This window comes from Carettochelys insculpta, chromosome 1, assembly GCF_033958435.1.
Source record: "Carettochelys insculpta isolate YL-2023 chromosome 1, ASM3395843v1, whole genome shotgun sequence".
NCBI classification, from domain to species: domain Eukaryota; kingdom Metazoa; phylum Chordata; order Testudines; family Carettochelyidae; genus Carettochelys; species Carettochelys insculpta.
Genome location: NC_134137.1, coordinates 141730407 through 141745997, shown reverse-complemented (window position 1 = coordinate 141745997; position 15591 = coordinate 141730407). Strand labels below are relative to the sequence as shown.

General features: G+C 43.0%; 1 protein-coding gene across 4 annotated transcripts in view; it reads left to right on the top strand.

Annotated features, from left to right (window-relative positions):
* PUDP (pseudouridine 5'-phosphatase) overlaps positions 1-15591 on the top strand; it is a 151303-nt gene that overhangs the window by 1068 nt on the left and 134644 nt on the right. The window contains exon 2 of one of the 4 annotated variants that reach the window (XM_074992591.1): positions 14849-15016. The exons of the other annotated variants lie outside the window; for them this stretch is intronic. Within the exon in view, the coding sequence (XP_074848692.1) occupies positions 15013-15016 (4 nt within the window). The 5' untranslated portion in view covers positions 14849-15012. The remainder of the gene's footprint in view (positions 1-14848; positions 15017-15591) is intronic. 4 annotated transcript variants of the gene reach the window in all.

The following is a 15591-nucleotide window of genomic DNA, read 5'->3' as shown; positions in this document are numbered from 1 at the left end:
TGTTGACTAGTATGTTTTTTGAATAGTTGCCTGAATATTACGGAGCAGTGAGTTTCAGCCCTTCCAGACAAATGTAGCCTTTCAGGAACCTGATGGGAACATGCAAGAGCAAAGTTGTGCCTTACTTTTAAAAACTACTTGCTTCCAAAGTCAGACTGTAAAAAACCAAAAGTGTTGCAACATGCTATTACTGACAAATTGTTTACCTTCTCATGTTTACCATAAAATTATAAAATAAATGAATTGTTATATAAATATTGCACTGTGATCTCAGTGTGTGGAACACAGCTGTATAAACAAGTCATTGTGTGAAATTTGTTTGTACTGACTTCGATAATGCTTTTTATGTAAGCCTATTGTAAAACTAGGCAAATAGCTAGATGAGTTGCTGTACCCCCTAGAAGGTCTCTGAGTACCCCCAAGGATACAGGTACCCCGGTTGAGAACCACTGCTGTCGATGAATGGATATGGATTTAGATAAGTAGTTGACAGGTCATAATTTAGGAAACAAAATTTTCACCTTGAAGAATTCTGGAAACCAATGTGAGTGCTTTCTCCCAGAGGGTGAGGAAAGAGAGACAGAGGTGGTCCTTTCAGTTTAGCCCACCATAATAATTAAATGTTCTGTTTCCTTCTGAAAGATATCTACATTTACCTTTGCATGTTCATTAACTCTTCATTTACTTTAAAGGGACATCAGTTTGAAAATATTGTGCAAACAATTTTATCTACCTGTATTTTCCATAGTACGTTACATTATCTAAGACAAGAAAGAATATTTAAAGGCTCATCAACCTGTTACTATTTAGGCATTTGGTTCACTTTTTGTATTTCTCTCATGGATAGTGTGAATCAGTGGAGATAGTAGTAGTAGTAGCATCCTCCAGTCTACGTAGACTATGGATCGTGCCCTTCGTAGTTCCTTTTGGCATCCTCATTTGCAGCGTCGGCTGTAACTGTGAAGACCCACATGAGAATGATAGTCCTTGCTGCATCTGTTGCATATGTAATGGGTGTCTGGCAGGTCCTGCTGTGCTTTCTGTGGGCTCACCTGTCTTTGTTTACACTGTAGTCCCACTTTGAAAGGGGGAATGCAAATGAGGCAAACCAGGAATGGAAATGAATCACCAATCTACATATCTCATGCTTCATTTTCATAATCACATTTTTGAGAGAAAAACAGCAGTATAGACAGGGTTCTTTTGCAATAAAACTCTGTTTTCAAAAGCACACTTCTTCCTGAAAAAAATGAGTTGTATTCAATTTCACATACAAGTTCTAAATTTATCTAAACCCAACTGATTTCATTGTTTGTTTGTTTGTTTTAAATGGAAATATTTCTAGTGATGCTAAATTTTAGGATTTTTTTTCTGTGTAGTTGTTAATATTTTGAATGTAAATAGTTCATTTTTACAAACTTCTAGTGGTCGAGATGCTCCTCCGAGGGCTTCTCTACACTACTTCCCTACTTCGAAGGGAGGATGGTAATAAGGTGTTGGGAGTTCATTAATGAGGTGCTGAGGTGCATATGCAGCACTTCATTAAGCAAATTTCCCCCTGCGGCAACTTTGAAGTGTTGAACTTCCAAGTGCCCAATCATATCTATTTGCGGTTCACCCACCAGTACTTCAGAGTGCTTGTGCAACTTCAAGGTTCCTTTACTCCTCAAAATGGTGCAGGGTAAAGGGACTTCGAAGTACCAGTGGGTGAACCGCAGCTAGATGCAAGCCAGCACTTTGAAGTTCAACTCTTCGAAGTTGCCACAGGGGGAAATTTGCTTAATGAAGTGCTGCATATGCACCACAGTATTTCATTAATGAACTCCCAACACCTTGCTTACCATCCTCTGTTGGAAGTAGGGAGATAGTGTAGACAAGCCCCAAGTGAAAAAGTCTAATAACATGCGTGGATTTTGATCTTGGAAATACTTATGTACATGAATAACTTTGTGCTCATGAGTAGTTTCATTGATTTTTCACTCTGTTTCTCTTGTAAAAGTGTTTTTAAGGTTGCTTTTTTAAATTATAGTTTCCAAAGTCATTTTTTGAGAAAGTGCCATGTGTAGTTAAAAATAACATTCCTATAGCCGTGTCTACACTAGCCCAGAACTTCGAAACGGCCATGCAAATGGCCATTTCAAAGTTTACTAATGAAGCGCTGAAATACATATTCAGCGCCTCATTAGCATGTGGGCGGCCGCGGCACTTCGAAATTGACACGGCTCGCCGCCTTGCGGCTAATCCAGACGGGGCTCCTTTTTGAAAGGACCCTGGCTACTTCAAAGTCCCCTTATTCCTATGAGCAGATGGGAATAAGGGGACTTCAAAGTAGCGGGGGGTCCTTTCGAAAAGGAGCCCCATCTGGACGAGCCGCACAGCTGCAAGCCGCGTCAATTTTGAAGTGCCGCGGCCCCCTGCATGCTAATGAGGTGCTAATATGTATTTCAGCACTTCATTAGTAAACTTCGAAATGGCTATTTGCATGGCCATTTCGAAGTTTTGGGCTAGGGTAGACATAGCCCAAAATACTTGAGATTCTGTCTGTATTGGGCACCACAGAATGAAATTAATTAGTCTTCTTAGTCTTGTGTAATGCCCCAAACCCACGGGGTTCATATAATGAAGGAACTTTAGGATTGCCCTAGAATGTGTGCTGTGCATCACTGGGGAGTTTAATAACAAGAGATCCCCAGTTCTAAGACCAGAGCTTGGTGATACTGGGATACTTCAGGTATTAAACATTTTCTTTATTGTCATTAAACTAATCTTTTCCAAGCAGTTAGGGATAAATACCCCAGGTTTTGTGTAACTTTCTGAATTTCTTAAATGTCAGATTTCAGCTACAAAATCTTGTATAGATGCTCTGAGTTAGTAAGGTGCGCAAGCCAGCTAGATTAAGGCTTACTTTTATCGTTTCTTCGAATTCTAAAGTAGTTTTCAGATTTAAATTGAATGTTTCAGTAATTGTTACATGAAAATACTAATGGTTCCCTTTTAAAAATGAAGGAAATGTTCACACAGAAATGCTTTAAAAATAGTGCAGTGGTAATAGGAAAACTAGAATATTCACTGTTAAGATTAAAACATACTTTAATGTCTTCCAGAGTAAGGCATATCAGGATGCCACACTTAATGACTGTATTAGTGTACACCATTATAAATTAGAAAAAATAATTGGTTCCTTATTTGGTCATTGCTCCACCCTTCCCTGCTGGCCCAGCCTGTGCGCCAGCTCAGCCACCTGTTCCAAGTTGGCAAAGGGGAGGTGTTGCTTCCAACTGCACCCTGGCAATAAGAGGCATGTGAGGACTGTCAGGGGTGGGAGTCCTCGCGTACCACTTATTGCCAGGGTGCAATTGGAAACAACGCCTTCCCTTTGCCAACTTGGAACAGGTGGCTGAGTTGGTGCCCAGGCTGGGCCAGCAGGGAAGGGCGGGGCAATGACCAAATGGGGAACCAGTTCTTTTTCCTTATAAATTAGGTATCAGAGGCATATGTCTTGTTTCAACATTTACTCCTGGGGCACAGAATGTATACTTCCCACAGTGCCTTGGCTCCCCCATTTTTCTGCAGAAGAGGTGAGAAATTAGTGGGGAACATATGCCACTTCTACAGCAGCTCAGGTGTTTCTGGCAGCAGAGAGCAGATAACCTCAGGAAGGAAGAAGGCCTGCATGTGTCTATGGATTTACATTAAATTAAGGGAGTGGTGCTGGGCTTCTGCCTGCATGCGAAAGAGTGAGAGAGAGAGAGAGAGACTCAGAGCAGGCTTACACTGTGGAGAAAAGCTAATCTAAAATATTCAATTTGAGTCAAGTTAGTAGCTTAACTCAAGTCGACGTAGCTCAGATCTGCTAACTGTGTGTTCCATGTCTCACTTGATTGATGACAGAAACTCTCATGTCAACTCCCTTTACTCTTCTTGTTATGGTGGAATACCAAAGCTGACATCCAAGTGATAATGGTCAAATTAGTGGGTCTTTACTAGACCTGCTAAATCCCCCATGGATCATTCGCCATAACATCGCTCCATACACTCTATTCCTCTCCTCCCTGTGTGCTGTGTGAAGCAGGTTCTAACCCTGAAGCTAGAGCCACTTTGCAGAGGAAGATCAACCTGCTCAGGGTCAATCTTCTGGGGTTTCATTTTGCAACACTGATACCTGTACTCCTCAGGACAGGCAAGAAATAAGGAAGGTCTAAGAAAGGTCAACTTTTTCTTGTATAGACATAGCCTGAGACAGAGCAGAAGTGTTGGAAGCTAAATAGGCAGTGCTGCTAATGTTAATTGTTCCCATTCTTAGCCGATTAAGGCTTTTATACCTTGCCAAAGTAGCGTGAAGAAGCTTTATTGTAAATGACAACAGCTGAGTCCTTGGCTAGGAAGGTTTGTGCACTTAAAAAAAACAAAACAAAACCCTTCCTTCTCCCTGTGCCAGAAAGGCACAGTGTGATTAGATTATAGCCCAGGATCTATTTTACTTATTCATTAAAAAGTACAGGATAACCTTTAATAAAACTGTGTGAGTTTCTTATGTGAAAACCTGAGCAGTTTTAAGCAACTTTACAGAGTACCAAACCAAACCAAAAATAAAGTAATGGAATTGAAATGAAAATCCAGGTTTATAACTGAAATACAGGGTCTTGGTTATCAAGAATTTGTAACTTAACTTTTGTGTGACTAGGAAATTCTGATCAATTATTATGCTTTTATATTTTTTTCTCTATTGCAATTTAAACATGCTACCAAAATAAGTGAAACTGGAGTGATGCTGCTGCATTATTTTGACAAATGCAATATTCAGAATTTGATCCAACATAGTGGTTTTTCTTTTAAATCGTAAAAAATGCCTGGTAGAATTAAATTCCTTTTTTTTTTTTTTTTTGGGGGGTGGGGGAAGAGAAATAAGTGGCCAGAGACTTAGGATATTCTCATCTAGTTATGTGCTTAGCCCTGTTAATGCTCAAAGCAAGGATGAGCTACACAGTTATATTAGCATAACCATGCAGTGAAATCAAAGTATGAACTTTAATTTTGGCTAGAAGCGCTTGAAAACTAAGTTAACTTTAATAGTTTTAAAAAAGAAAATATCTTTAAGCACTGCATATGAAAACTGAAGAAATAAATTATATGCACCCTTTGAAATGCCAAATAAATAAGCACAAAACAACATTTTCAAAGAACATGGCCTAAATTTCAGGAACACATAACTAAAACTAAGCCTCTGTCTTGGCTAGTCACCAAAAGAAGTGGCTTGTTCTTTCATAATTATTGAGCACTCAAGTCACTCCCATTAAATTAAAACAAAAGGGCAGTAAAATAGCACTTTAAAGACTAACAAAATAATTTATTAGGTGAGTTTTCGTGGGACAGACACACTTCTTCAGACATTAGCCATACCAGAACAGACTCAGTATTTAAGGCATTGAGAGCCAAAAACAGTAATCAAGGTTGACAAATCGGAAAAACATTCACAGAATCATAGGGCTGGAAGGGACCTCGGGAGGTCATCTAGTCCAGCCCCCTGCTTCAAGCAGGATCAACCCCGCACTAAGTCATCCCAGCCAGGACCTTGTCCAGCTGGGACTTAAAAACCTCAAGGGATGGAGAATCCACCACCTCTCTAGGCAATGCATTCCAGTGCTTCACCACCCGCCTGGTGAAGAAGTTTTTCCTAATATCTAACCTACACCTTTCCCTCTTCAACTTCTGACCATTACTCCTTGTTCTGCCATCTGACACCACTGAGAACAATTTCTCACCCTCCTCTTTAGAGCTCCCCTTCAGGAAGTTGAAGGCTTCTATTAAATCACCTCTAAGTCTTCTCTTCTGTAAACTAAACACGCCTAAATCCCTCAGCCTATCCTCATGGGTCTTGTGCTCCAGCCCCTTAATCATTTTTGTTGCCCTTCGCTGAACTTGCTCTAGCAAATCCACACCCTTTTTATACTGGGGGGCCCAAAACTGGACACAATATTCCAGATGTGGCCTCACCAGTGCCAAATAAAGAGGAATACCTACTTCCCTAGATCTGCTCGAAATGCTCCTCCTAATGCACCCCAGTATGCCGTTAGCTTTCTTGGCTACAAGGGCACACTGTTTACTCATATCCAGCCTTTCATCCACCATAACCCCTACGTCCCTTTCCGTCGTACTGCTGCTGCGCCAGTCGGTCCCCAGCCTGTAACAATGTTTGGGATTCTTCTGCCCCAGGTGCAGGACTCTACACTTCTCCTTATTGAACCGCATCAGATTTCTTTTGGCCCAGTCCTCCAATTTATCCAGGTCCCTCTGAATTCTCTCTCTACCCTCCAATGAATCTACCTCTCCCCCTAGTTTTGTGTCATCTGCAAACTTGCTGAGGGTGCAACCCAGTCCCTCATCCAGGTCATTAATAAAAATGTTGAATAACACTGGCCCCAGAACCGAGCCTTGCAGCACTCCGCTTGAAACAGACCGCCATCCAGATATTGAGACATTGACCACTACCCGTTGGGCCCGACCATCAAGCCAGCTTTCTATCCATCTTATAGTCCAAGGATCCAATCCATATTTCCTTAGCTTATGGACAAGAATGTTGTGGGAGACCGTATCAAAAGCCTTGCTTAAGTCAAGGTATATCACATCCACTGACTTCCCCATGTCCACAGAGCTTGTTACATCGTCATAGAAGCTGATCAGATTGGTGAGGCAGGACTTGCCCCTGCTGAATCCATGCTGGCTACTTTTGATCACTTTCCCCTCTTCCAAGTGCTTCAAAATGGATTCCTTGAGGATTCCCTCCATTATTTTCCCAGGGATTGAGGTAAGGCTGACGGGTCTATAGTTCCCTGGATTGTCCTTCTTTCCTTTTTTAAAGATGGGCACTATGTTTGCCTTCTTCCAGTCATCCGGTATCTCCCCTGATCTCCAACAGTCTTCAAGGATAATGGCCAAAGGTTCACCAATGACCTCTGCCAATTCCCTCAGTACCCTGGGGTGCATTAAATCCAGACCCATGGACTTGTGCACATCTAGTTTTTCTAGATAGCTCAGAACTTGTTCCTTCCCCACAGATGGCTGCCCTCCACCTTCCCATACTGCATCATCTAGGACCATCATGTGGAAGTTGACTTTGTCTGTGAAGACTGAGGCAAAAAAAGCATTGAGTACTTCAGCTTTTCCTGCATCATGTTTCACTAGGTTACCTCCCTCATCCAGTAATGGCCCCACACCTTCTCTGATAACCCGTTTATTGTTCGCATGCCTGTAGAAACCCTTCTTGTTACTCTTCACATCCCTTGCCAGCTGCAGTTCCAATTGTGCTTTTGCTTTCCTGATTACTGCCCGGCATTCTCCAGCTGTATGTTTATACTCCTCCTTAGTCAGCTGTCCTCATTTCCATTTCTTGTATGCATCCTTTTTGAATTTAAGCTGACAAAGGATTTCCCTGTGAAGCCAAGCTGGTTGCCCACCATGTTTGCATTTCTTACTACGCAGCGGGATTGTTTGTTCCTGTGCCTTGTCAAAGTTTGACTCAGACTCACAATTTATCAGACCACTCTGTTTTATTAGCAAAGCCGCTCTGCTAATACATTTAGAAGTGACACCCCCCCCCCCCCCCCGAGTGGGGCTTGTGTCTCTTAATTTATACAGCTTTTTTGGAGAACAAGTTACAGACAAGTTACAGACAAAAGAAGAAAAAGATTTTAGTCACCACCCTTCGAGATCCCTGAGACCAGTCAGGTATCTTCAATTACCTGCCACCCTTAACAATCTCCTTTAACAGCTTCCAGTTAACTTAACTAATTGCCCTTCACACCTTTCATTCTGATGCCTGCTTCTTAGACGTGCTGGCTCCATCTTAATTGCTTCTCCATTCAAAAGCTAACTGTCCCTACATGTGCTCCCTCAGATACTTTGTAACATGTTTTGGCATGCCCTCTCATATACAATGTATCCAGCATGTCCCCTTATACAACGTTATACTTATACAATGTTATACTTCCACAGCCTTCAGTAAGACTTTAAAATACTTCCAGTTCTTTTCAACTCTTTTCCCCTTCATCTTCATTTCCTAAGGGATCCTGCTCATCCAGTCTCTTAGGGAGTCAAAGTCTGCTCTTCTGAAATCAAGGGTCTGTATGTTTCTGTTCACCCTTCTTCCTTTCGTCCGGATCCTGAAATCTACGATCTCATGGTCGCTGCAGCCCAGGTTCCCCCACCCCCCCACCCCCCGACTTCTATTTCTTCTACTAGTTCTTCCCTGTTTGTGAGCAACAGGTCAAGTTGCACACAATCCCTGGTCAGTTCCTTCAGCACTTGTACCAAGAAGTTATCCCCAATAGTCTCCAAAAACTTCCTTGATTGTCTGTGTGCTGCTGTATTGGTCTCCCAACAAATGTCTGGATGATTGAAGTCTCCCATGAGAACCAGAGCCTGTGATTTGGAAGCTTCACTAAGCTGCCTGAAGAAAGCCTCATCTATTTCATTTCCCTGATCTGGCGGCCTATAATAGACACCAACTACAACATCACCTCTGTTACTTCCCCCTCTAAGCTTAACCCAAAGACACTCAACTGGATTTTCTCCTTCCTTATACTGGAGCTCTGAGCAATCATACTGCTCCCTCACATAGAGCACAACTCCTCCTCCTTTTCTCCCGTCTGTCCTTCCTAAACAATTTATAACCTTCTATGACCGTGCTCCAGTTATGCGAATCATCCCACCAAGTCTCCGTTATTCCAACCACCTCATACTTGTGTGACTGTGCCAGGTCCTCTAATTCTTCCTGTTTGTTCCCCAGGCTTCTGGCATTAGTGTACAAGCATCTTAGAGAAGGGGCCGATTGGCCCACTTTCTCCTCTTCACCCAGGAAACCCACTTGATTGTTCCCGCCTCCTTCCCCACTTACCTCTGGGCTTGTGTCGCCTTCCCGTGTCACATTATTTTAAGTCATTAACAGAATGGCCCACTCCCTTAAAATGTAGACTAACTGGTTTGTGGATCAGGAGTGTTTTGATGTCTGTTTTGTGTCCATTAACTCCTTGTCTGAGAGAGTTTGAAGTCTGTCCAATATACAAAGCATCTGGGCATTGTTGGCACATGATGGCATATATGACGTTAGTTGAGGAACATGAGAATGTGCCCGTGATTCTTTGACTAACCTGGTTAGGTCCAGTAATGGTATCTCCGGAATAGGTATGTGGACAAAGCTGGCAGTGGGCTTTGTTGCAAGGAAAAGTCCCAAGACTGGTGTTCCTGCAGTATAGACTGTGCCTGTTGGTGAGAATCCTCGTAAGGATGGGAGGTTGTCTGTAGGAGAGAACAGGCCTGTCATCTAGGGTCTTCTGGAGTGTGGCATCCTGATTAAGGATAGGTTGTAGGTCTTCAATAATGCATTGCAGTGGTTTGAGTTGGGGGCTGTAGGTAATGACCAGTGGTGTTCTGTTCTTGGTTTTTTGGGCCTATCTTGGAGTAGCTGGTCTCTGGGTATTTGGCTGGCCCTTTTGATGTGGTTTTTTACTTCTCCTGGTGGGTAATTCAGTTTTATGAATATTTGGTAAAGATCTTGTAGTTTTTGGTCTCTGTCAGTAGGATCAGAGTAAATGTGACTGTACCTAAGGGCTTGACTGTAAACAATAGATCTAGTTATGTGTGCAGGATGGAATCTAGAAGAGTGCAGGTAAGTATAGCTATCAGTGGGTTTCTGGTAGAGTATGGTGCCGATTAGGCCATCCTTGATTAGTACTGTAGTGTCCAGGAAATGTCTCTCTCGCATGCAGTAATTGAGGCATAAGTTGGTGATGGGGTGCAGATTGTTAAAGTCCCTGTGGAATTCAGAAACTATATACCATGGGTCCAAATCATAAAGATCCATCAGCTACATGAAGCAACTCGCCCAGATCCAGACGGACATCATCTTTCTATTAGTTTTTGGTTCTCTGTGCCTTAAATATTGAGTCTGTTCTGGTCTGGCTATGGTCTGAAGAAGTGGGTCTGTCCCACGAAAGCTCACCTAATAAATTATTTTGTTAGTCTTTAAAGTGCTACTTTACTGCTTTTTTTGTTTTGATCATATATAGACTAGAACAGTTTTATCTCTGCTACTAATCCCATTAAATTGAATTGGAACTACTAAGTGCTCATCATTTTGAAAAATCTAAGCACCTATTTTTATGTTGAAACTATTAGTAGAATTGTAAGCAACTAAAGCTGAAACTCTTGGTATACAAGGTTTCCAAGATTTAGTGAGAAAATTTTTAACAGTGGAGTTGTAATTTCTGGAAAATTAAACTTGCTTTGCAACTGATCATGGAACAACAATAGTAGTGAAATGTACCAATGCCTGCTCTCAGGACCTTAGTGCTTTTCTCTCCTGCAAGTTCCTGAGTTTGGTAAGTTGTTTTTGATTTCCATCGTCAGATGCAATCTGAATTGGACTGGGGCAGCAGCTTATCTATTGCCTGTAACTATCTATGGAAATCCACCTGTTTGTCTGAGTGTCTTAGTTGCTCTAGTCAAATCACTGTGCAGAGCAGCTTTTCTCCTTTAGCACAATGCATTTTCCATAAATTTAGTTCTCGTTCTTCAGCAGTTCTTTCTTTTTAGATTGTCTTCTCTTTACCCTGGAGCTGCTGGATAAAATTTTAGAATGTGCCCTCCTCTTGTCTTTTTTAACATGATTTATCACATGCACAGTAGCTGCAGAATTTCCCTATATGAATAAAATAAACTGCATTTTTATTGGAAACTACCAGTTAATTAATTATAGTGGAACACACAGTCACTGTTCTTATATGTAGAAGTCATATTTGTTTAAAGCTTCTCTTTTATTTTACATAGGCAGCAAGTTTAGTAAAGCAGTTTAAAAGTGATGCAGACTTCACTGTGTAGTATAACCCGCAGGGAGTAGAAATAACTACACTTTAATTTTTGATGTACAGCTTTAGAGTTTTAAAAAAGTCTAGTGTTTTTATAGTGCAAAATCACCACATGCTTTCTTTAAATCAAGAATATTTGATTCCTAATAATAAATGCTTAGGTCTTATAGGTTAAGTTATTTTTAGGATCCTTTAGTCTTTGCCTAAACAGACCTACTTTTTTACAATTGCAGGAAACTAATGGGATCAAATCTCTACTCACATATATGTTTGTTCATCACTTACTGTGTGGGTAGCTGGCTAAAGTAAAAGCCAAAGAATAAAAGCTGGGGCTGTCACACACCTACACATAGTTGGTCCTATTATGATTCTTAGAGCATGATGTCTCTTTTGATTCTGACATCTTTGAACATGTGACATTTAAAGTATGGAAACTGGGGAAAAAGTCTACTGAATTAGCATAAAATATACAACAGTTTGCATAATATGACCAGAAGGGTATCTATGTTGGAAACTTGCAGCACCCGACCATTAACAGTCAGTGGAAAATCGGTTTGGGGTGGGCAGATCTATAGTGGGGTCCATGGTGATGCAGATAGCCATGCAATCTGTTGGTGTCCCTTCAGGAAGACACTGACCCTGGCAGATGTACAGGCCACAGTGGACGTCTTTGCTGTCATGGGGTTTCATAACTGTGGTGGGGCAATAAAAGGCATGTACATCCCCATTGTGTCCCTGGACCACCTGGCCTCTGCGTATATAAACCAAAAGGGATACTTCTCCATGGTTTTGCAGATGTTGGTGTATCACAAATGTCATTTCACTGACATCTACATGGGGTGGTCGGGGAGGGTTCATGATGTGCGCATCTTCAGAAATTCTGGGCTGTACAGAAAGCTCCTTGATGGGGCCTTTTTCCCCAAACTGGAAAATCACAATTGGCAGCGTGCAGATGTCTATTATTATTTTGAGTGACCCTACCTACTCCCTGCTCCCCTGCCTTATGAAACCCAACACAGTAGCCCTGGACTCCAGTAAGGAAACCTTCAATCATAGACTCAGCAAGTGCTGAATGCTGGGGTAATGTACCTTTCACCATTTAAAAGCAAGGTTCAGATGCCTATTGACCCATTTGGACCTTTCTGAAAGTAATGTCCCCACCGTGATTACAGTGTGCATTATTTTGCATAACACTTGTGAGTCTAGGCAGGAGAATTTCCCATCCACGTGGAATCCTGATGCTGAGGCCATGAGCAGGTCTTACTCGCAGCCATCTGCACAGCCATTCACGAATAACCATGTAGAAGCAGCAGCAATAAGGGACTCTTTAAAACAGCTCCATGAATGATCTGTCACGCACATGGTAGTGATTTATTTCTCTGGTGTATTACCAACGAAGCCCTACTCCCCAAACTGATTTGCCCTCCCCACCAAATGTGAACCAATAAATCAGATCGCGTCTTACTGAAAGAATACTTTTACTTGGTGGGAGGGGGTTAAGTTGCAGGAAGTAGAATGGATGTGGAGGGAGGGTTACTTTCCTAAAAAAAAAAAAATGGGCACCTGTTCTTTCAGCCCTCTGCCCTCCACCCTGCCCATTTCTGTCTGCCATGAGTCCTCAGTGGACATTGGCTTAGCGGTGGGCATCTGTGCTTTCAGCCCACTACCCTCCAATGCCTGGATTCACCGGGCGCAAGTCCTCTGCGCATCTTGGCATAACGGTGGGCAGCTGTGCTATCAGCCCTCTCCAACCCCTCCTGGTTCTCTGAAATGATTTGTGTACCCTATCACTCATGCATGCCAAGAAATCACACCAAGCTCAAAAGAATAAGTTTATTTTGGGGGGGAGGAGAGGTTTAAGCAGCAGTGAAAATAAGCATTGTCAAGGGTGTTGGAATAGCCTTTTTCAGTGGCCCTTGGGCCTATCACGGTAGGGTGTCCTTGCTCTCGCTCCTGATGTTTGGGGACCAGGACAAGAGTGGGGTGGGCAACCTGTCTTCAGGGAACATCAGGCAGCAGTGAGCAGAGCCCACATTGCTATGTTGGGAGTACCTCTGCAGCTGCAGCATGGAGCATGGGACTTCCATTTGGTTGCTCGCTGCTGTTATGAGCTTTGTCACTTGCTCTTGCTGGAACTCAAACATTGTTTGCCACCACTGAGTTGTGTCCCTTGTCATCTTACTGGTTTCTCCCTGACACTGCTCCACGTGCTGCAGGATGAGATCCTGGTTGCACCTTTGTTGCTTCCTTACCCTGTCTCCCACACTGGGGATAGCAGCTGGAAAGTGAAGGTCAAAACTGAGGTACAATTCACACAAAGCACTTCCCCATGGAATGAATGGGTCTCTGTCTCTCCTATCAGGGAAGGTTTCTTTTTGCAAGGCCGCTTTAAGGCTTATTAAGGATGGCATTCAAGGTGTGCATTCTTCGACCTACCAGTTACCATCATTTGTCTAGAACATTTCATTGTGGATATGGTAAGCCATTGTCTGCTCTTTAGGAGAAGGGAGAGGGCTGCAAAGCAGGGGAAGCCATCTGGTATCCTCAGCCAGGGGAAGAACTTTTTTGGCCAATCTTCCGCTATGAGCAAGGCACACAGAGCCTGGCAGTTGTGTGGCAAGAGAGGATGGTGGGGAAGCGTTCTGTTCCACCTGCATGGATGGCTGGGTTGGGGAGAATCCCTGTAAAGTTTAAAAAAAAATGCTGTGGGGAGGAGGATTTTCCTGCTGTCTGGTGGGTCAGGGGAAAAACTTTATTGGTGCTTACTGGAGCAGCCCTGATCAGGGAAAAAAGGCCATGTAAAGGAGGGCAAAGCCACGTGTGCTGCATGTGCTGTTTTGTGGTAGCAGGGCCCTCAGAGCCTGGCAGCCACATGACGAGCGTGAGATGTTCGATTTCAGGCACATGGATGGCTGGGTGGGGAGGGATCCCTATAGAGTAAAAACAGATGCTGGGGGTGGGAAGGAACATGGAAGGGGAGAGGGCCCGGAGAGACCTGCAACCCGCATCAGGGGGGAGGGTAGGAACCAGAGCTCCTGTCAGCCACATAGTGTAGCAGTGTGCTTCAGAGAAATGTAAAAAGGCCAGATGCATGGGGAAAAAATTCTGATCCAAATTCCCATGCTTCTTTAGGTTGCCAAAGATGACATCACCCTCCTAAAACTAATAGATATAGACAAAGAACAGCTGCTCATCCTGTGTGACCACAAGCCTGGACAACTTGCCAAAATGTTGCATAGCACCATGACACCAGATTGCTATCTGGTTGCCTGGCGTGGCAAGGTACGCTACCGTGGAAGCTGCAGTGAGTCAGGCCTGATCAAAAACCTTGTGCAAAAAAATACAAGACTGCTTAGATGAGGCTGTCAAGGAGATCTCCGAAAAGGAGAAATGCTCCATCCACGGAAATATTAACACACTGTCCTGAGGGGCACAGATCCTTAACAAACCTATATCCAAGTCTATACCTGTACTGGCCTGCAACCCGCTTCTACCATTCAGAAAAAAATACTCACTAGAACAGCATGGTCCCAGGACTGGCACAAAGGGGACCTTTTCCATCTCTAGGGTTAAGAGGTCCAAGCTGTCGGAAACAATGTCCTCAGGTCCCTGCTTGTTGTTGCCCCCTTCCTCCTACCCATTGGCCTTTTCCTCCTTGGCTTCCAGCTTCTCTTGAATCCCTGGACTCCAGATCAGGGCCTCTACGAATGTCGTAATTCATACTGGGCTCCATGGTGGGGTCCCCCACAAGAAGCATGTGCAGCTTTTCATAATAGTGGAAGATCTGTGGAGATGACCCTGATCACTGGTTGTCTTCCCTGACTCTGCGATAGGACTGCCGGAATTCTTTCACCTTCACCCGGCATTGCGTAGAGTCCCAGGAGTAACCTCTGGCAGTCATCTTGTGCAACAGGTGATCATAGATACCACATTTCTCTTGGCCACCCTAAGTCTGCTTGCCACTGATTCATCTCCACAAACTGCAGGAAGATCCAGAATCTTGTGATGGACCCACGCTGGAGCTCTCTTGCAAGCCTGAGGACTACTAGGCAGCTCACTACCCTGAGTGTTCATGATTGCAGGAGATGGCTACTGATGTGATTGCTACCAGTGCAGTGCATTGGCTACCAATGCAGTGTGATGCAATGCGATGGGTAAGTGAATTTTTTCATTGTATGTGCTCTTTACATTTGCATGCATGGGTGCTGATAAATTCAAATTCCGATTTAATCTAAAATTTGCAGGCTTCCTGTGACCTTCTTCCTGCACACCTGGATGGAGAACAGAGGAGAAGGAAGTGTCCATACATTGTGGGATACATATAGGATGCTTCTGGAAGCTAATAAATTCAATTTAAAGACATGGCACTTTCACACTGACCTTTATTCGAAATTTTAAATTTGAACTTAATGCTACACCCACTTGGTTCCGACAATATTATATCAACATTAGTGCTCCCTAAATCGAGCTAATGGTATTTACAGTGAAGACAGTGATGGTTTAATATCAAGATAAATACTGTAAATTCGAATTTATCTAATAGTGTGGACGCAGCCTGTGTATAGATTTTGATGTTGTTCTATATTAGTCTTCTTACCATCTGATACGACTAAGCATTTGGCTTAAGTAGCTAAAACAGAATAGTTACTATTTGGTATGTTAATAGAATACTGTTGTTTGGCCTTTTAAAGCTTAGGCAAAAAAACAAAACAAAAAAATCGAAAAAGTA